Source organism: Rhamphochromis sp. 'chilingali' (assembly GCF_963969265.1).
Source record: "Rhamphochromis sp. 'chilingali' genome assembly, chromosome: 18".
NCBI classification, from domain to species: Eukaryota; Metazoa; Chordata; class Actinopteri; order Cichliformes; family Cichlidae; genus Rhamphochromis; species Rhamphochromis sp. 'chilingali'.
Window position 1 is genome coordinate 30,734,577 of NC_137945.1, and position 22,081 is coordinate 30,756,657.

Genomic DNA, 22,081 nt, shown 5'->3' on the forward strand with positions numbered 1-22,081 from the left:
AAAAATGCTGCAGCTTCAGTGGTGTGGAACTGGTTTAGCTTTCGTCCCTCAGATACACAACAAAGCACTATTTTTGGTAGCGCAGGCTAGCGGGCCGTCGTTATTACCGTGTTTTTTGGAAAATACGGCACACTTAAAATCAATCCTTTGATTTTTCTGACCATCGACAGAGCCCCTTATAATCCCGTGTGCCTTATGTATGAACTCTGGTTGTGTTTACTGACCTCGAAACTATTTTATGTGCATGGCACTCGAAAATCTGTCAAATGTTTTAGTACGACTTTGCTGAGCTACGAAGCCGCACCGCTTGATGGCTTGTCGGAGCATTACGGCTATCGTAGGCAGGAGCCTCGCGGAGTGATACATACTGTGTATTCTGCCCCTCGGTTGTTACTTTGGGTTTCTTTGGCTGGCGCATTTCTCAGGTTTCCCAATAGTGGGCAGTATTACCCCTTCAGTTTGTGGCTTCTTCTTTGGTTATTTGGTGTGCACTACACTGCCCCCTTTGGTGATGTGTTGTAAACAGCAGGCAAAGTTCACACAGGCAGTGTGAGAAAATGCATGGAGCAGAAAACAAGCTGCACAACTTTAAGCTCAGTTTACATCGTTGGGGAGTTTGTTGAGCCATAATCTGTAAGTAAGCAATGTCTAACTTCACTTTCTGTAAGATTTGTTACTTTCATGTTACTTAAAAGGTTATTTGAACGTATAAGGAAAGATGTTAGTGATGAATGTAAAGTAGGGCTGAACGATTATGGAAAATAATCTAATTGCGATTTTTTGCCCCAATATTGCGATTGCGATGCGATATGCGATTATTTTTTAAGGTATTTGTCTTCTGTATTATTAAACAAAGACAAGCAATACATCATATAGTATGGCCAATACTATATTACATTAATTTTAAACTGTTCTTTCCTGGAAGACAGACCTCTGTTATGATGACATGAGGTGATGCATGAATTGATGACTGACATTTTTATTTAACTTCTTCAATCACAACAGTATATTTGAACATACACAATAGTTTATTTTTAGCTTACAAACATCTGAGCATAAAGTGCTGACAAGGAACCCTGGTGTAAACATTAAAATGAAAGTCAGTACAATGTGCAGATTGCAGAAATATACATAAACAAAATCAGTGGCTTTACCACACTCAGTTTTTCGACATCTGTGAACTACTAGACAGTCATTCAATTAAAAAATAATATTAAATAAATAAAACTAATAAATAAAAAATACACACATCTTACTGATCTCTGCAGTCAGTAACATTACACATAAAGTGCAAACATAATAGCAATTGTATAAACACACACACAAACACGCCTTTAAAGTTTAAAGGCGTGAAATTGGACGGTCTAGTTCTGATTAGCGTCACCGCTGTCTCGGTGGAGCTTAATAAACTCGGCCGTCTGCTTCTTGCTATCTAAAATATAACCAGACACTGGTGTAAATTCTCGACTGTCTCATACTTCTGTTTAATAAGTTTTCTGTTTGACGTTTAGTCAGCTGTGTGAAAACCAAGGAGGAACCCACCCGGGGGATTAATAAAGTTTTATTTTATCTAATCTAATAACTTTAATCTCAGCCAAACCGATTTACTCACGAACAAACAAAACACTGAAAAAAGCCCAACAATAACATTTTTAGGTTGTCTAAGTGACTTATATATTACGTTTAACCCGAGCAGCGAAACTCCGCGGTGATCTGAAAATGATGTGCCGGGAGTTGTGCCGTTCTCGGCCGCATCAGTAACCCTCGAGCTCCCGGCTAGCTGTCGAGCTGGTGGGTAGCAGACGCCTCTGAAAACGTCGAAGCACTTTTGCAAATATGGGATATCTTGATAAACCGAGCAGATATTTGATGTTTACACAACTACTTTCTCGCCTGAAAATATGTTAAAAGTTTATTTTGTGACCCTGAAAGATTAGTATGAGTAATTTTAAAACTTAGTAGCGGCCGCCATTGCTGGAAACTGGAGTTTGGCTGGGCCGCGCTATGAATTCTGGGATATGGTAGTAATTTGGACAGCCTTCGGCGCGTCGCTGTGACGTAATCGGTCTACAAATGCGGCCTCAGGAGGATGCAGCCCATGAATTTGGACATGTCCAGAGTATAATCGCAGCCTTTGCGGTTAGAAAATTGCACTTGATCATGTCGCGATATTATCGCAAATGCGATATATCGTTCAGCCCTAATGTAAAGCATAAGGAAAGCTATGTTGCTAACTTCTGTTTTGTTTACAAAATATGTTGATACTGATGCTTACGTATTATTTTACTGTATGTTCACAGTCTTACAAATTAAAAGAGGAAAAAACGGTCCGTTAAAGACACAAAGACAAAGCGATGTGTCCTGTCGTTCCTGGAACCATCTCCTCTTATGTTAAGCTCGCTGCATAGGGTGAATAGCCATACATTCACCTGAGGGCAGCAGAGTAAGAAGATTATCTACCTATCAAGCACCCAAGATGTCTCAGCCTGAAGCATCACCGCCTCTCTCCCAGATGGTGGTCCGGTCAGAGTGCCACTCACGCTCTTCACGCTCTTCACGTCGTTCATCGGCCAGTCAAGCTGCAGCCCGAGCCAGAGCAGAAGCAGAAGCCGCCCGCACTAGAGCACAGTACGCCAAACGCCAGATCGACATGGAGGTTGAGAAGGCACGCATCGAGGCAACACTAAACGCTCTAAAGAAGGAGGGTGAGGCTGAAGCAGCGCTCGCCGCAGCTCATGTCCTGGAAGCGGCAGCCGATGAGGAGCATGACGCCGTTGACCTCACAGAACAAGGAGTCTCCTCTAAAACACCTCCTTCCATCAGACGCGCTCAAGATTATGTGAACGCTCACTTCGCTAACCGCAGCTTGGTAGTTAATGAAGACGGAAAGCCTGATACAGGACAACTGGTTGGTAATAACAACGCTCAGCATCTACGACAGAGTCAACCACCAGTTGCCTCCTCTCCAGGTGAACATCTCACTGATTTTGTAGATCAGGAGCAACCAAAGTCCCCTCCTATAAACAGAAAAACTGACATTGCAACCCAGCCTAAACCTTCATTGCCTCCAAAGACTGAACTCTCAGATTTCACAGCCTATCTAGCATGCCGTGATCTGCTGACAGCGGGATTCAAGGTTTTTGACAACCGTCCTGAGTCTTACTTGTCCTGGAAGTCCATTTTCCGCAACGCCATAGAAGGCCTCAACCTCAAGTTCAGCGAAGAGCTTGACCTTCTCACCAAGTGGCTCAGCGGGGAGTCACTACAACATGCGCTGAGGATCAGGGCGGTCCATGTGAACAACCCACACGCAGGTCTTCAACGTTTGTGGCAACGTCTGGACAAAAGTTTTGGTTCTCCAGAGGTAGTCGAAGCAGCACTTTTCCAACGCTTACAGTCTTTTCCAAAAATATCTAATAAGGACACTCACTTATTGCAGGAGCTTGCAGATCTCCTGTTGGAGTTAGAATATGCACAAAGTGAAAATTATCTACCCGGCCTTAGCTTTCTGGACACCCCAAGGGGGATAAACCCGATAGTGGAAAAGCTCCCCTACGGACTCCAGGAGTCCTGGGTGAAACAGGGGACAAAATACAAAAGGGACAATGGTGCAGTTTACCCACCTTTCTCATATTTTGTTCAGTTTATAAATGATTATGCAGAAATGAAAACAGATCCTAGCTTTATGTTACAAAGTTCAAACATAGTAGCTCCAAAACCTGATAAGCCATTGTTGAAACCAACTAAATACAGAGGTGCGGTTGCAGTGAACAGAACAGATATTAGTCAAACAAATGTCACAGCTCGAACGTCAGTTCTCAACCCAGACAGACAATGTCCTATTCACCACAAGCCCCATTCACTTGCTAAATGCAGGGGTTTTAGGTCAAAAACACTAGATGAAAGGAAAAGCATCCTCAAAGAACATGCTATTTGTTATAAGTGTTGTTCTTCCACAGGTCACCGAGCTAACGATTGCAAAGCCATTATCCAATGCTCAGAATGTAATAGTGACGCTCATGTGTCTGCCATGCATGCTGGTCCACCTCTGTGGGCAACCAAGGACTCTAACCTCCTGCCTCAAAGCCACGGCGGGGAGTCTGATCCTTCAAGCCCTGTAACCACAACTGCTTGCACAGAGGTGTGTGGCCCAGCTCTGAAAGGCAAATCGTGCTCTAAGATTTGTTTAGTCGACGTGTATCCCCGCACAAATCCTGAAGAGAAAAAGAGGATGTACGCCATGTTGGATGATCAAAGCAACTCATCCTTAGCCAGGTCTGCTTTCTTCGACATGTTTAATGTAAAAGGCGCTATGCTCCCATACACCATGAAAACATGTGCAGGTTTGTCAGAGGCTGGAGGACGCAGAGCAACTAATTTCATTATTCAGGATGTAAATGGGGAAGTGTCCATGGTGCTGCCCACACTAACAGAATGTGATCACATTCCAGATAATAGAGATGAGATACCCACCAAGGAGGCTGTGTCGGCTCACCCTCATCTACACGCACTCGCTTCACAGATCCCTCCTCTGGACCCAGCCGCGGACATTCTCCTCCTCTTGGGCCGGGACATCATCCAAGCTCACAAGGTTCGCAGTCAGGTAAATGGTCCAAACAGTGCACCTTATGCCCAACACCTCGATCTGGGATGGGTGGTTGTAGGCGATGTCTGCCTCTCAGGTGCCCACAAACCCACAGTAAACTCTTTCAAGACAGACATTCTGAATAACGGGCGCCCTACCTCCCTTAGCCCCTGTGCAAGCAAAATCTATATAAAAGACAAATACACAGAAAGCTGTCCTAAATTCGAGAAGACACAAGCAGAAGTAGGCAGACACATTTTCCAGCAAACAGCAGATGATGACAAAACGGCTCTTTCAGTAGAAGATGCATTATTCCTGGAAATTATGCACAGAGACTTTACTAAAGATGAGGCGAACAATTGGGTAGCTCCACTCCCATTCCGCTCCCCCAGACAGCGTTTACCCAACAATAGGGACCAAGCCCTCAGTCGCTTAATGACGCTCCGCAAAACACTGAAAAAGAAACCTGAAATGAAAGAACATTACATTGAGTTTTTAGACAAAACTTTCAGTAAGGACCACGCTGAACCAGCTCCAGCTTTAGCTCCAGAACAAGAATGCTGGTATCTTCCTAGTTTTGGCATTTATCACCCTCAGAAGCCAGGAAAAATTAGGGTGGTTTTTGATTCAAGTGCGCAATACAACAATGTTTCTCTCAATGATGTGCTACTAAAAGGGCCAGATCTCAATAATACTCTTGTGGGAGTTCTGATGCGTTTCAGGTCTGACCCATACGCAGTCATGGCCGACGTGGAGCAAATGTTTTACAATTTTGTTGTCAGAGAAGACCACCGCAACTACCTTCGCTTCTTGTGGTTCAAAAACCATGATCTGGATGGAGAAGTACAGGAATTCAGGATGAGAGTCCACGTGTTCGGGAACTGCCCCTCCCCATCAGTGGCCATTTATGGACTGAAACGAACAGCGATGGAGGGAGAAAAAGAACACGGCAATGATGTAAGAGAGTTAATTGAATGCCACTTTTATGTGGATGATGGACTAAAATCATTTCCTTCCACTGATGAGGCCATCAACATTCTCTGTGGGGCTCAGAAGATGCTGGCTCAGTGTAACATACGCCTACATAAAATCTCATCCAACTGTCCTACCATCACAAACGCTTTTCCAAGTGAGGACCTTGCAGCTGACATGCAGGGCCTTGACCTTGGGCAGACACCCATGCAGAGAAGCTTGGGCTTGGGCTGGAACCTGTCTACAGACTTGTTCAGGTTCCAAATAACCGTCAATGAGAAGCCCTTTACCAAGCGTGGAGCATTGTCAGTCGTTAATAGTGTGTATGACCCACTCGGCTTTGCTGTCCCTGTCATTGTAGAGGGCAGGGTCATACTCAGAGACATTTCCACTGACATTTGTGAATGGGACACTGAACTCCCTAAAGACAAATTACAACAGTGGCAACAGTGGAAACACTCCCTCAAACATCTACAACAACTTGAGATTCCCAGAATGTTCACCTCAATACCACTCTCTGCAGCAGTAACTAAGGAAATCCATGTTTTCTGCGATGCCTCTACCAAGGCAGTGGCCGCTGTTGCCTACCTTAAACTCACAGACAGAGATGGTCATAATGAGGTGGGCTTCCTTCTCGGCAAGGCACGGCTTGCCCCAAGACCAGACATCACCATACCCAGACTTGAGCTCTGTGCAGCGGTCCTGGCTGTCGAGGTGGCAGAGTTGGTCGTGGACGAGCTGGACGTCGCAGTTGATCAGGTGAGCTTCTATTCAGACTCCAAAGTAGTCCTTGGTTACATCTTCAACACAAAGAGGCGTTTTTACATCTACGTGCACAACAGAGTGGAACGCATCAGGCGATCCACACAAGCTCACCAGTGGCATTATGTGCCCACTCACTAAAATCCGGCTGATCATGCCACGCGCGCATTACCTGCTGAGCAGCTTTCTACCTCCACATGGCTCAGTGGACCTGCTTTTCTTACCAAGTCAGAAATAGGTCAATCTCAGGCAGAGTCGTTTGATCTTGTAGACCCAGAGACTGACAACGAACTGCGTCATGAGGTAACTACTTGTGTTACCACTCTTGCAAAGGATGTTCTCAGTAGTGCCAGATTCGAAAGGTTTTCTAGTTGGAATGTACTACTGAAGGCTATATCTAGACTCCGACACATTGTTCAGTCCTTTAAGCAGAACATAGAAGGCACCTGTCAGGGCTGGCACAGCTGTAGTGAGCATTTAACCGAAAAGCAGCTCGATCAAGCTAAGATCATTATCATTCGCACTGTCCAAAGAGAAATCTATGCAGAAGACATAAGACAGCTTGAAAAGAGTATGCCCCTCAAAAGTTCAAGCCCACTTAGCAAACTGAACCCATTTCTTGACACAAATGGAATCCTCAGAGTGGGTGGGAGACTAAGACGAGCACAGTTGACTTCGGATGAAACAAATCCTATCCTCATCCCTGCCAAACACCACCTTGCCCAGCTCATTATAAGACACTTCCATGTGAAAGTATGCCATCAGGGCAGACATTTTACTGAAGGAGCAGTCAGAGCTGCAGGCTTTTGGATTGTGGGAGGAAAAAGAGCAATAAGCAAAATGATATTCAGCTGCGTGACATGTCGAAAACTAAGAGGCAGACAGCAGGAACAGATTATGGCTGAGCTACCAGAGGATAGGCTGTCCACTGACCCTCCGTTCACACATGTAGGGCTTGATGTGTTCGGGCCCTGGTCTGTCACTGTCAGAAAAACGCGTGGTGGGCAAGCGGATGCAAAGCGATGGGCAGTCATATTTACGTGCATGAGTACACGGGCCATTCACATTGAAGTTATAGAATCAATGGACACGTCATCATTCATCAATGCCCTGCGTCGTTTTTTTGCCATCAGAGGTGCAGTCAAACTTCTTAGGTCCGATTGTGGGACAAATTTTGTGGGTGCCTGCAAAGAGCTGCAAATAGACAAACAGGGCTGCTACAACAGCAAACTAAACAGCTTTCTTGAAGACTCTGGCTGCAAATGGCTATTCAACCCCCCACATGCGTCGCATATGGCTGGCTCCTAGGAGCGAATGATTGGGGTCACGCGCAAAATCCTTGATGCAATGCTCCTAGAACACAGGAATGCAAAGCTTACCCATGAAATACTAGTGACCTTAATGGCTGAAGTCACTGCAATAGTGAATGCTCGTCCGTTAACAGCAGTTTCTGCAGATCCAGATAACCCAGTCATCCTTACCCCAGCCATGCTGCTCACGCAAAAGGTTACGACCCCACCAATCCCACCAGGTCAGTTTGGAAACAGTGATCTGTTCAAAGCTCAATGGAGGCGCGTACAATACCTCGCTGATGTCTTCTGGAGACGATGGAAAAAAGAATACATCTCAGGACTTCAGGACCGCCGCAAATGGAAAACAGTAAAGCCTAACCTACAAACAGGAGATGTTGTTCTTTTAAGAGAGACACTCGAACATAGGAACAACTGGCCACTTGGACTTATCACCAAAACCTTTCCCAGTGAGGATGGGCTTGTAAGGAAGATAGAGGTGAGGATTTTCCGCAAGGGTGAAAACAAGTGCTACATAAGGCCTATAAGTGAGGTTGTGCTATTGGTGTCTAAGGATTGTACTTAGAAGCAGAAGCTTTGTTTCATTGTATGTCACTTGCCTTTTACATGTTAGTTGAGGGTGACATTCCATGGATGTCAGGCGGGGAGTATTCTGCCCCTCGGTTGTTACTTTGTTGGGTTTCTTTGGCTGGCGCATTTCTCAGGTTTCCCAATAGTGGGCAGTATTACCCCTTCAGTTTGTGGCTTCTTCTTTGGTTATTTGGTGTGCACTACACTGCCCCCTTTGGTGATGTGTTGTAAACAGCAGGCAAAGTTCACACAGGCAGTGTGAGAAAATGCATGGAGCAGAAAACAAGCTGCACAACTTTAAGCTCAGTTTACATCGTTGGGGAGTTTGTTGAGCCATAATCTGTAAGTAAGCAATGTCTAACTTCACTTTCTGTAAGATTTGTTACTTTCATGTTACTTAAAAGGTTATTTGAACGTATAAGGAAAGATGTTAGTGATGAATGTAAAGCATAAGGAAAGCTATGTTGCTAACTTCTGTTTTGTTTACAAAATATGTTGATACTGATGCTTACGTATTATTTTACTGTATGTTCACAGTCTTACAAATTAAAAGAGGAAAAAACGGTCCGTTAAAGACACAAAGACAAAGCGATGTGTCCTGTCGTTCCTGGAACCATCTCCTCTTATGTTAAGCTCGCTGCATAGGGTGAATAGCCATACATTCACCTGAGGGCAGCAGACTGTGCCTCAACATAATATTACCGTATTGTGTGTGTATAACCTCTTTTAAGTTTTGTGGATATTATACCTGGTTGTGCTGAGGATATGTCGGCCAGTTTCCACTGGAAATGCCCTTTGGTTAAACTGTCAGTGAGGAATTTGCATTTGCACTGTTACATTTGTATATAACTTTAATGCACATAAAAAACAGCTGCTTGTTTAAGTGAAAATACATTGATGTTTTTTGGGGTTTTTTTGCACTAATAAAGTTGTGGAGTTGTAAAGTAATTTGTCTAATGTCAATTATATTGTTATTGCAAATTTTCAGATGTATATCGTCATAAATATTTTTGGTCATATCGCCCTGCTCCAGTAGGAACCAAGGATTTCCAATAACAACCTGCATTATGACGAAGTAATCAGTGTTCTTTACCTCATCTGTTAGTGGTCTTAATGTTTTAGCTGATATATGTTGCTCTGCCTTCAGTGTTTGATGCTTCAGACAGTATTCGGACTAACTTCAGCCTCCTCACTCTTTAAAGTAGGATAATTTGCAGCTGAGGCTCTGATGCAAGGAGCTCCAAAAACACCCTTTTTTGGGTGTAATAGGCTTGTTTGAAGCCTTTATTCTGAGAGTATTTCTAATGTTTACTTCATGATGGTCATGATGAAGTATAAAGAAACTGCAGCTCTGATAACTCTTTATATACTGGTGAGTAGAAACATTTCGTCTTTAATATGCTTTTGACCTTGCTCACGCCAGAATAACAACTCTGACTCTTTGAAGCGTGGACTCAGGCATCAGTGCATTAGCAGCACTTCTATTCTGCAAGCTGAGACGTGCAGCCATCATGGAACCCATTTGTTCCAGTACTTCTCCACTGATGGTCTCAAGTGTCTTTATACAGCAGTTATGAGCTAATCAACATTATTTTCTTCATCTGTAAGTGGTCGAAATGTTTCTTCTTTAGTGTCAGATTAGTCAACAAACTCATTAATATGATGCTTAAAATTGAATTCCTAAGACTTCACTGTGTAAATCTAAATGCCTAATTTCCTATACAATAGATGCCCACATGAATAATTCCTGTGAAAACCTTGTAGAACAGGTCTTTCTGCAACCATACTATTAATACAAAGGAGCCTGCTGCAGTGAGGGACTTCTGAATTAGGAAAACCTTCGTTTTTGCCAACAGCCCAATTCCATAGGTTCTTAATGTCAGTCTAAAGTATGGATTGCCCTGAAGCCGCCTCATCAAAGGTATCAGAACATCAAAGGAAGATTCTGGTGGTATACACAACAACTAAACCTGTCATTAAAAGTACCTTTCCTTTTTAAATTAAACTTAAAGACTCCTTCTGTAACATAGAACAGTAACATAACGATATTTCTTTGGATTCTGAAATGTTTGTGCTTAAGTAAGACCAGCACTGGCTTTAGTAATTATTTTAGCATTTCTGTCCCTACAGGTAATATTTCGACAAAATGTAACCCCAAGGTTAACTATCCTTAGCTATGTGTACTTTTCTGAGGGATCATTTAAATGTGTGGAGGTTTTTAATTTAAAGGTCTTAACAAAAGTACAGCATATTTGGAGATTTTCAGAGGCTCAAAGGTTACAGACAATTGACTAACAAGTAGTTTCATAACCAGCTGTTCTATTCACACCCATCACAACAATTACTCAGTCTATAATCAAGTGATGCTTTCATGAAACACAGAGGCTTTACAACAAATGGCGAACACTATTTATGCTCAAGAGGAGGAAGGGCAAATTAGACTTTGCTTTGGTTTGCTGGATTTCCTTTGCAGACTTTGCATTTCTGATCAGTTTTGGAGCATCCAGAAAAGGGCAGGGTTTTTTAGGTATATATTAGCAAAGAAATGCTCTCTTTAATGGCCTTTAAGCCATTCACATGATCTTAACAACCACAGCATGCTTTTAAGTCACTGAAGTCAAAACTAGCAGCAAACAAGGGTGTGTTTCTTTGGAGCGTGCTGGCAGAACATGTCAAGAAAGGAAATAACACTTGCTGATGTCCGTGGACTCTACACATTAGCCAGTCCTTGACTCCAAAAGGTTTTCATACAAGTATTAAAACCAGCCCTTAATGAAAAATGATAAAACTATTAACTACGAAAAAAGTTAATTTCACTGTTTAAATAGCATAAATAAACATTTTACTTTTTATTTACTGTTTAACATTTATTTACAAGGTCATTTACGTTCTGAGACTACAGGATACGATGTAGGAACAGTAGTTTTTGCTCGGTGCTGTGTTCTTGTAAAGTACCATCCATATACACTTATTCTCCCTCTTCTCTCTCAGCAGCAGATTTTACATTTTTGGGTTTTCCTTCTCTTAATATCTTAGCCAAGTCTCTGTATATCCATGTGTGTTTAGGTGATTGGAAGCTCCAGGCTACAACTTCCTTTTCCCTGCAAGTCCAGTTGGACATGATGAAATGAAACCTGAAGGGGTGACACTAAAGTTTGATTGGATTAGTGTGTGTGTGTGTGTGTGTGTGTGTGTGTGTGTGTGTGCGTGTGTGCGTGTGCATGTGTTGTGGCTGCTACATTACATTCTATCTGCTTTGCTACCCTTGCCAGTGTCTCAGACAATGACTAAAGTGCTGATCATGTTGGCTGCTGTTTTTCCAATCTGTTTCACTCACTGTGTTCTTGTGTGTCCCTGATAGTTCTTTTGTGGGAAGGACAGAAGGAAAAACATATTCACTCAAGAAATGAGAGCAGAACAATGTAAAATGGATCTGACTGCATGGGATAAAATGAAGTGGCAAATGCAGGAAAATGAAAACCGGGAAAAAAAGAGTTAGCTGTGGAAATCTGTGTGCAGAGTAGGGATGGGTATCGTTTAGGTTTTATCCGATACCGGTGCCAAATCGGTACTTTTGAAACGGTGCCGGTGCTCAAACGGTGCTCAAACCGGTGCTTAAAGAATGGAGAACACAAAATTGGTCCAAAAACCTCTCATGCTCAGCTGTTTTTTGTAAAAAGATAACAATGTTAGCCTTTTCTGCATCTATGGGGCATATATGGTATCACTCTTGGCTGGAAGCAGTGCTTAAACAATGGAAAAAACACAAACTTTGTCCAAAAACCTCTCATGTTCAGCTGTTTCCCACTTTTTCTTTGGTCATTTTAGCCTTTTTAGCCAGGGTGAAGGGAGTATCTGCCATCAAACAAGAGGACAGCCGCATGTAGCTACGATGATGTTTGCTAGTTCACCTTACATGCATTAATTTAATAACGTGGTTAGTGTACTCAACGTAAATTACACACGAACAACATTAAGCTACTCACGCAGAGAAGAACGGCTGCTGCATCATCATCCTCATCATTTCTGCTACACTGGCAGGGCTAGGGGCCAGGACTCTCCTCTTCGGGTTCTTGGGGGATGTTGCTCCGGGTCCGATAACAGGCACCACACCCGCAGTAGATGCGCTCGGTGTGAGGTCTCGCAGCAAGCTATCAAATACGGCGCATTTCTGGGCTTTTAAAAAAAACGCTATGCGTCGCCAGGTGTTTCATCAGATTTGAGGTGTTACCTCCTTTGACAGTATCACAGTATCAGCTTAAAGCACTTGTTGCAGGCTGCTGAGTTTGCATATTTTGCTGTGAAGTACAGCCAGACTTTTGACCGCTTCGCCTTGGGCATTTTTAATCTGTAGCTCTGCTCTAACTGAACGTACGTACCTGGACCCGCCTACTATCCTCGGAAACGTAAAATGATTGGCTAGAAGTGTATCACAGCTCAGGAAAAAAAAGCACCGAAATAAAGCACCGAAATGTGCGCTGCTTTTCGGTCTGCTTACTACCGTTTATGTCAGAACTGGTGCCATCATGGCACCGGACACCGGTACCCATCCCTAGTGCAGAGAGATAAATGAGGAGGATTAAATGGAGAACGAGTGAATCATTTACAAGAGCAGGCAGAGGAAGGTGCCAGTGGGGTTGCACAGGATGGACGGGAGGTGGATGTGGGGTAATGTGGGTATCGTGTAAATAATTACCTGTTTTATCACAGCAGAAATAGCTCATAGAACCCAAGTTCAAAGGGAAACAACGCCATCAAGGTATATATAGTTACTGTATATACTGAATGTACTGTATTTTAGAGTAGAGAGTAAAGTTGCTCTGGGTCATTCATCCATCCATTAGGCTTATACTTATCAGCGCTATGAGGGCTGCGGTTCATGTATTTTTAAATAAGAATCCCACAAATCCTTGACTCTAAATTTCACATAATTCAGCCCTCCTTGTCTGTCATCTTTCAGAGTTATATGTTAAAGATTTAGGCTGAGCTCACAGCTGCCTTCTGCATTTCACCAACTACCAGGCCAGAGCCCCCCAGCTCTGACAGACTGTCCACCCCCCTCCCTTGACCCCCACCGGTTTGCTCACAGAGCAACTCGGTCCACGGAGGATGCCACCACCATCACCCTTCACAGATTGCTGAGCCATCTGGAGAACAGGAAGAGCTAAATGTGGATGCTCTTCGTGGACTACAGCTCAGTGTTCAACACTATAAACCCAGACATCCTCACCACCAAACTGGACCACCTTCAGATCCCGCTGCCACCTGCTCCTGGATCAAAGACTTCCTAACCAACCGGCCTCACTCAGTCAGCCCCACCTCTCTCCCCCACTCTCACTCAGCACCAGATCCCCGCAGGGAGGCGTTCTCAGCCCCCTTCTGTACACCCTGTACACTTATGACTGTAAACCAACCAACGTCATCGTCAAGTCTACCGATAACACCACCATGGTTAGGTTCATCTCTGATTGACAGCGTACAGAGGTTGAGTCTCACAAAAAAAAAAGGCAATTCTATTCTATTTTATTTGTACAGCTCCAAATCACAACAACATTCACCTCAAGCCAAAAAAAATGCTCTTTTCATTTCAGCACCACAAATCCACCACGCAGGAGGAGCTGAAGCGTCTCGACATCAGGCCATTGATCCCTACAAGGTCATACAGAGCAGGTTCACTGGGCTGTCCACTGTATTTAAAGTGAGTGGTTATAAAACAGTGAATGTTAAGGAGCTGGCAAACGGACAGCAGCCAGATTAATTACCTTAATCTCAGTTTTTTGTTAATTGATTAGAATCAAGCCAAAATTAGCAATCTTGCCTGGTCAGGCAGGCTAATCGTCCCACTTTAATGTGACTGATGAACTGGGCTCCTGTCCTGAGGCCTGTACTGTCTTATCCAGGTAACTTTGGTTTCTGTACTACAAAGTTGGTTTATTTCTCACAGGTGTAAACTGCCATGTGATAGATCTACAGATCTATAGGTATGAAACCACTGCCTACTGACAAATCCATTGTCTAGTGCCACCATTCCTGGGCAATCTCTTGCACCTCTGGAGAGAGTAGAAGGGTCCAAAGTTTTCCAGTAGCATCTAAAGTCTTTGTTTCCCCTGATGAACATCTGCAATAAGAAGATTCTTACAAACACCTTAATTCATTTTTTTTCTTTTTCTGTTGCCAGGAAACAATTATCAGTTTTATAGACATGAACAGTGTCACTGTTAAAGCGCTAGGCAACAGAACATTAGACACCAGGTTAGGTGTGAAATTCAAGTGAATGTAGGGGTATGTTTCTACTTCCTCACACAGTGCTTACAACATTCGCTCTTGCGCTGGTGCCATTAGCTAACAATCCTGACCCAAGAACAGTTCATCAAGCAGATGGACTGCCTAGTTCCGTCTAGTGGTAGATAATCACAATCTTCCAGTGTCATTGTGCTAACTTGCCAGTGTTTGTTACAGCCCTCAGTTCTTTTCAGTGTTTTAACTGTGTATTGTAGGCTCTTTGCTCTTGGGTCCTCCACCTGTTTTTCATCTTGACTTCCATTCCTGTCTACTACTTCTTCAGTTCCTCCACAGTTAGTTGGATCTGTTTAAAAGCATTATTCATGGAAGCTGTGGATTTTTGTGAGCAGCTAGCCATGGCCTGGAAGTTACTGTTAGTTACATGTGTTCGCTCATGTCATTTGCTTCTATCCTTCTTCTATTGTTTGCTGTTTTGCTTACATCCCTAGTTTATTACTTGCCATTGTATATGTTCTGTAGCCTGTTTTGTTGATTGACTTGGACGTTAAATCCGTTACATTCAGGTCAACCTCTGTTCGCCTGACTTTTTAGCCGTTAGTTCAACCTTTAATTGTTACTAATGGTTTCTTACTCTGCTTCTGCTCTAGTTTAATCAGGCTTCATTTTAAAACACAATTATCTGTTAACAGAGAATTGCACACCTTTATGTAAACAACAGAGTCTGCTTCTACAGACAGGAAGCCATATTAAACATTCAGTTTTGATTCAAAATTGTGTCTCATACAGCGCAGTGCTGGACTGCAGTATGGAAAGTCTGCTGGATGAGCCAGCATGTTCCATTAGAGTTGACACAGTACATCACTGCCAAGCAAGCTGAGCAGCTCGCTCAAAATGGGATCAGTTTGGAAAAAGGAAAGTGACTTAGAGCTGAGTGGATGCTGTCAACTGGGACACCACATTAAATCTCTGTATGAGTCTCCTGAGGGACATAATAAAGATAGAGACTGTGCCACAGGACATCCTGCGATCAGTGGAGCTTGTGCACAAATCACAGGGTCACAGCATAGTTATGCCTGTTCTATTCCAGATCATGTAGAAGCTTAAGCACAGAACAGTGCTGATTGGCATCACCTCATTTATAATCTCCTATTGAAACAATGGTTACTGCTTATTCACATTTTGTATTGTTCACAATGCAGTCCCTAAACCATGTCAAATATCTGGCTACCTCATTTATCCACACCTAGTCAGGTGTGGATAAAAGCATACCTGAGGCAAGCTTCCCAGAGAGCTCGCTTGTCTTTGCCTCGGTGGCACCAGCCATTTTAGCCAACCTGGTTTTCCATTTTAAGATAAAACCTCTGCTCACCGACACTCTGGTATTCGTCTCCTTTTTTATGTTGTGGCTTTTGAGCCGGGTCGTAACAAGGGCATATAATCAGTTCCTCTGTTAGAGCTACTCCCTGCTTGTGATGTCTGGATACAAAAACAAAGGAATGAATCTAAAAAACAAACAAACAGATTTAACATAATATATTTTGCACGAGTGGGGAAATTAAATGTAGCGGACTCTTTTAACATTAACGTCATATTTTGTTTTTTACATTTTTTGTGTTCTGTTTTCCTCCTATGCCGCTCATTTGCTTTGTCCACAACAGATTGTAGAGTAATTTCCAGCAAGTCTACAATAATTAGGTGCTTTTGCTTTTCACAAAGCAAACACGATTTTCATGGATTACACTGATTTCACCCTAACTATCCTTTCTGGTGCTGTACGGGGCGCAGCAGGACATTTTGCTTTGTAAATGCTTCTGTTGTTTCAACAATAAGAGAAATTATATAATACGACAATTTGGGGAATGAAGAGAATTTTGATTCTATTCAGCTGTGTTCCCCAAGTTTCTCCACTCTGGCCTAATCTTTATTTAAACCCTCAGTTTGCTTCTGTTTTTGTTTTGTTGTGTCGTCCTGCTTGCTGTGTGCCCTGTGTGAGCTGTATAACTGTAGCTGCTTCCAGCTTATTAGTCACACAGTCAGTTCCTGGTTTCTGTCTAGTCAGAGTTAAACTCTCGTCTTGAGAGTCCTGTATTGGGTTTCACCTTCTGCCTGCCACACAGTGTCATGTGACAGTTGGAGCCAGCTGGTATTGGCCATGCTTCACCTTTGCTAATTCAGGTGCTGGACTTCACCATGTTTTTGATTTGGGGCCTTTTGGATGATTTTCAGAGAACTAAAATGTTTATTATTAACATTGGCAGCTGCAGTGTAGCTGCCACCACCAGTATGTGTGAATGGGTGGATGACTGAATGTAGTGTAAAGCGCTTTGGGGTCCTTAGGGACTAAGTAAAGCGCTGTACAAATACAGGCCCTTTACCATTTTATATTTACCATTGGTACTTTCAACTGCTTCTTTAAGAGGTCATCACAGTGGATGTATCCACAGCTTTGAGTTGGTGCAGATTCTAGACCAGACGCCCTTCCTGATGCTAACCTTGAGACATTAGCCTCACTTGACCCCATGACACTGGGTTCGTCTCCTTACTTAGGATCTTCTATGTATAAGGTGGATGTGTTAACCACATAGCCACAAGTCATTAATAATATTAATGATTAATAGAATTTATTTTCCTGACTTTTTTGTGGTACACCATCCAGACAGTGAATTTGCTTGAATAACTTAAATTTTGCTCATTGTATTATTATTGTATTACCCGTCATGATTCAACCAAACTAACAGATTTTCAGGCTACATTTCTTCAAACATCACTGAAAATAAGACCAGAAGCATTTAGTTATCTGAAAATAGCAGGTTGACTAAACTTAGTGCATGTTTGGAAATAGTTTCTCCCACAAAAAAGAAGAAATGATTATGTGAAGTCAGTGTGATTCAAACCTTTGAGCTTTTTCAGAATCATTTTGCTTCTGATTGTACAGACTTGACTCTTCTCATACTGGTTTTCTGTCTCTTTTCACTGTTTTTTTAATGATTTTATTGTCTTTCGTGTTATATGCCATCCAGTAATGATGATTTCGTGTCTTTCTGCAGACATTCTGAACATCCCATTCGCATCCATTTGTGTTCATTTAAAATCTATTTTTACTTCCATCCAGTTCCTGTTTTGTTTTTTGCTTATTTGCAGTCGTTCTGCATTTAACTGCATACATTTTTCTTCACTGCCTTCTGCGGTTTCTGGTCATATTTCCCTTGTATGTTTGCCTGTTTTTACAATTGCACAATCCTTTTTTTATTTGTTTTTGTAATTTGGGTGCCTTTGTATCAGTTCTTGAGACACTTTGTGTCTCCTTGTGGTCAAACAGCTTCTCTGTAGCTCTAATACTCCTCTGGGGTTACACACAGTAGCCTTGTTCATAAATCCATTAATAACAACTTAAAGCAAAAAATAACATCATGTGGAAACGGTATAACATTCTGACATTTTGTCACTGGAAGCTTCACAGTTCCTATTATCACTACAGTAATGCTAAATTTTCGTGGCTCAAAGAGTTGGCAGTTCGTTTTGTAACAGGAAGGTTGCTGGTCAGAGCCCCAGCTCGGACAGTCTCGGTCGTTGTGTCCTTGGGCAAGACACTTCACCTACCGCCTACTACTGGTGATGGCCGATGGTGCGATATGGCAGCTTCGCTTCTGTCAGTCTGCCCCAGGGCAGCTGTGGCTACAACTGTAGCTGCCTCCACCAGTGTGTGAATGTGTGTGTGGATGAATTATAAATAAGTAAGTGAAATTGCATTTATGTAACACCTTTCAAGATAAAATCACAAAGTGCTTCACAGAAGCTAGAACATAAAAAAAACGTTTAAAAAGATGAGCTTTTTAAAAGAACTGACAGAGTCTGCAGATCTCAAACTCAACGGGAGACAGTTCCAGAGTCTGGGAGCCACAGAAACAAAGGCTCTGTCACGGTTTCTTTAATCTAGTGTGCTGGCCTGCAAGCCCTGGTCACAAGACCTCGGGCACCTGCTGGGAACATAAATACACCGATATGATAGAGCTGTGCGATGTGACCAAAATCTCATATCCCGATATAAAACATTTCTCAGCCAATAACAATATAATTCACAAAATAGTCAATTTTCTGTAAATTCTGTGAATCTCTGGCAACTTGACTTGTGTGAAGTGTTTTCCGCTGAGCGTCGTGTACCTGGAGTTGAGTGTTTTGACCGATGCATGAAACTATATATTTTTAGATATGTTTTCTTTGTATTTATCACACGGTGTGCTGCGAAAAGCCTGTTCTAACGTTTAAGTCTAAGGTTTATTTGGAGCATCTGACGGCTCTCTTTTGCGTCACATCCGTAAACTATCTCTATATTCTTTCACTTGACTCTTGCATAGGTGGTATGAGAGGTTTGTCATGTTTGAGTCTGTGGTGGGGACGGTTTCCTGCATAATTTGTACACAATTAGTGCAGTTTTCTGGTCCATGTTTAGGAATAAGGTCCTCAATTTGTTTTGAATGGTCCTTCTGTTTAGCAGCATCCATTTTAAGATGTCAGGGAGGCTGAAGCCCATCCCAGCTGTCATACAGCAAGAGGCAGGCTATATCCTGATTAGACCACCAATCTATAGCAGCACAAATAAACAAGGGATCGTTACATGCCTTTAATGAAAGCTGTTTCCATCTTTCACAGCATGGCACTAGAAAACACTTGTTGCTGTTATGCACTGTATTGGCGGCTAAGCTTAAGTTTAACGCAGACATTCTCTAAGGAGAGTTGGTCTGTATCACAAACACAAACAGCATGTACTTGTGCATGAACCACCACAATCTGGTCTAAATAGGAAACAATGCCTTTATGCCAGCATTCATTAGATGAGAATACCATCAAACATGGAGACATGTGAAAGCTAAAAAGAATGGAATATAAAAACAAGCGAAAATATCTCTATGAAGTAAATCTTTGAAGATTAGACTGTAGATCAGGTGATGGTGTTTCCATCTTTGAAATGCTCCCAACAAAACGCATCTACGAATATGCTGTTTAATCGCTGCTTTTAAAGCCAGAGGTGATAGAAGTAGTGTACTGTTTAAAGAATGCACATTTCCTCCTGGTTAAGTCAAACTTACTCAAAACATGTGATTGACTTTAGGTTTCCAGCTTTAAGCCTGCATTTTGCAGGAAAGGCCAAGGATGGATACTGATACTGTCATTTAAACACTCTGAGAGTCTAAAGATGGCATGCAAGCAACACACAGGAGAGAAATTGCGAAGGCTTGCCTCTGTGCTCCACTTAGGGTTGACAGTGTTGCAGACCACTCCGGAACGTTTCTCCTGGCCGTGGTGTGGCAGAGACGGGAAGATGCTGTGCTTTCCGGGCTGAATGGACAGCTTCAGGTACGGGTCTGGATTGAAGAACATCCCCTTTTTCAGTCCCACTGCCTGGAGGTCTGAAGATTCACACACACAGTTTTGTAAAATTGGGAAGACACACGTGTGTCTGGTTTCTATTAGTCTATGATTCCGATGTTCATTTAGTTAAAGCTACAGCTTGTTTAGACTAAGTATTTTTAGAGGAAATACGTTTAGAAAGATTCTCACCAGACAAAACCACAGATATACAAACTACTCTGAATAAAGAGATCATGTTCAGTTTCTGATCCCTGCTGTGCTCCTGGAAACACTCACAGCTTTAGCCCACCCTCAGCCTTACTGATCTACACGTCAGCACAATTACATCACAGCAGTCCACAGTGAGGCTTTTTCCACATTTATTCTTTAGCTAAATCCCAACAGTGCGCTTACACTCGATGTGTGACAGAGCATAAAACACATTGTTTAAAAACATTCTAAGAATTAAAAATCAGCACAAATGGACGGCTGGGAGACTTCCCCTCTATAGCACCAGCACAAATAAAGGTTTTACTCTGGAAAAAATAAAACAGCAGGCTGCCCAGTCTGGTCTTAAACTACAAAGGGGGAAAAAACATGAATTACATAACCGCAGAAAGGAGTGAGGGCTGACACGTCTGAGTTACCCCAAATTAAAATAACATCAAATAGGCAGCAGAGAAATCACTACAACAAGTCCAGACTGCCTCGACACGAGACCATTAACACATCAACGTAAGGTCACGGGCTCACCTGGGGGTTTGCACAGACTCACAAATGTAACCGTGGTGGAAAACTGGAATATCTGGGCTTTCTCTGTATTCCATTTTTTCTTTCTAATAAAACAGACATTCCAGTTACAGACACTGCACAGTAGCCTTTGAAGGTAATATATGATTTACATAACCTGGAGGTTCCCCTGCAGAGAAAAATCAGGCAGTGCTCAGCTGCAGATGGAGAGCACAGAGACATGCTGTGGCTCATCCTCTGAAGTCAGTATATGCTAAGTAATGTGTATTTCTGAATATAGATATAATCTAGATAATGTGGAAGAACACTTTGAAGTTAATCTTACCATTTTCTAATAACAACAGGCTAACATTCATGTTAGCTTAGTGACTAATCCTGAACACCAAGTAAACAGCTTTCTGCTCTCAGCCAACTTCAGCTTGGAAATCCTGGAGATGGCAATAAGTGTTTAGAAACATCAGGTCTAAAACAAGTGTGGGAGTATTGAGGACCCAAAGGCAAACGAGTGCAGTGAAAATGCAGCTTTTATTAGGCTGATGCAGTGTCCAGTAATTCCAGTTCAAATCATCCTAGAAACTAGTGCTGAAAGAACGTCATATAGTGTGCTGAGCACTGTAACAGCGACACAGACAGACTTCCTACGACTGTCTTATGACATCTTTTAATGATTTAATGTATCATTTCAAGTACTTTGAATCCGCTTTCTGGAAAATACTGAGATACTGTACTGGCTCCAGTGGCTGAAGACTGAAGTAATGCATGCGTTGCATACTGCAGCACGACTGTCACTTACTGTTAGAAATTGTAAAGCCTCCATAAAAACATTGTTCCTAACGTACTGCATGAGCCTCTGTCAGAACTGTCACAAGAACATAATGGCGTTAGCTGAGAAAGCTGTTAACTTGGTGATGAACAAAATGCTTCGGATTAACATAACCAGTTATTCCAAATTGCCTGGATTATATCGATATTACTTTGCATGTACTCACTCCAGAGGATGAGCCACAGGGATGTGCAACCATGCTGTTCTCTCTCTGCAGCTGAGCACTGGCTGACTTTTCCCAGCAAAACCTTCAGGGTGTAGCAGCGGCTTATTTAAACCGTCTATTAACCTTCACAGGCAACTGTGGAGTGTCTGCAGTTGGTAAAACTGTTTTCTCACGACGAGCTGTTCTGTGTATCTTCTGTTTTGTTAAACGGCACAGGAATGCAGAGGAAGCCAGATGTCAGATTTGTGAAGCTGAACTTTTACTATATATTCTAGTTTGGATATACACATTAGTAAAGTTACACACAAGTCACTGTCCTGTAGCTGAAGTGAAGCAGCCTACCTGACAGGTTAAAGTTAATAAGTCTTCTGTTGCCCAGTCCATGGTTGACTTCAGGACTGACCACTGGCTTCAGTACCTGGACGCACACACACAGATGTGAAGAGTTAATAGGTGTTCATAAACAAAAAGAACACGGTGAGAGAAACGTAATGATGCATGCGCGTTTAGGCCTGCTTCATTTCAACAGTGTTTGCTAAAGCTCCGCTTTC

General features: G+C 42.6%; 2 protein-coding genes across 3 annotated transcripts in view; one reads left to right on the top strand and one right to left on the bottom strand.

The window, feature by feature from the left end:
• hecw1a (HECT, C2 and WW domain containing E3 ubiquitin protein ligase 1a) overlaps positions 1–22,081 on the bottom strand; it is a 97,758-nt gene that overhangs the window by 38,880 nt on the left and 36,797 nt on the right. For both annotated transcript variants that reach the window (XM_080864539.1, XM_080864540.1), the window contains 2 exons: positions 21,873–21,948; positions 19,681–19,850 (listed from right to left, as the gene is read on the bottom strand). In XM_080864539.1, the coding sequence (XP_080720665.1) occupies positions 19,681–19,850; positions 21,873–21,948 (246 nt within the window). The remainder of the gene's footprint in view (positions 1–19,680; positions 19,851–21,872; positions 21,949–22,081) is intronic.
• On the top strand, positions 427–6,460 carry LOC308385292 (uncharacterized protein; the record flags this gene model as incomplete). The annotated part of the gene is made up of 4 exons (XM_080864132.1): positions 427–633; positions 2,301–3,364; positions 4,452–4,603; positions 5,308–6,460. The coding sequence occupies exons 2-4, from the start codon at positions 2,477–2,479 to the stop codon at positions 6,458–6,460; spliced, it is 2,193 nt and encodes a 730-aa protein (XP_080720258.1). The 5' UTR covers positions 427–633; positions 2,301–2,476.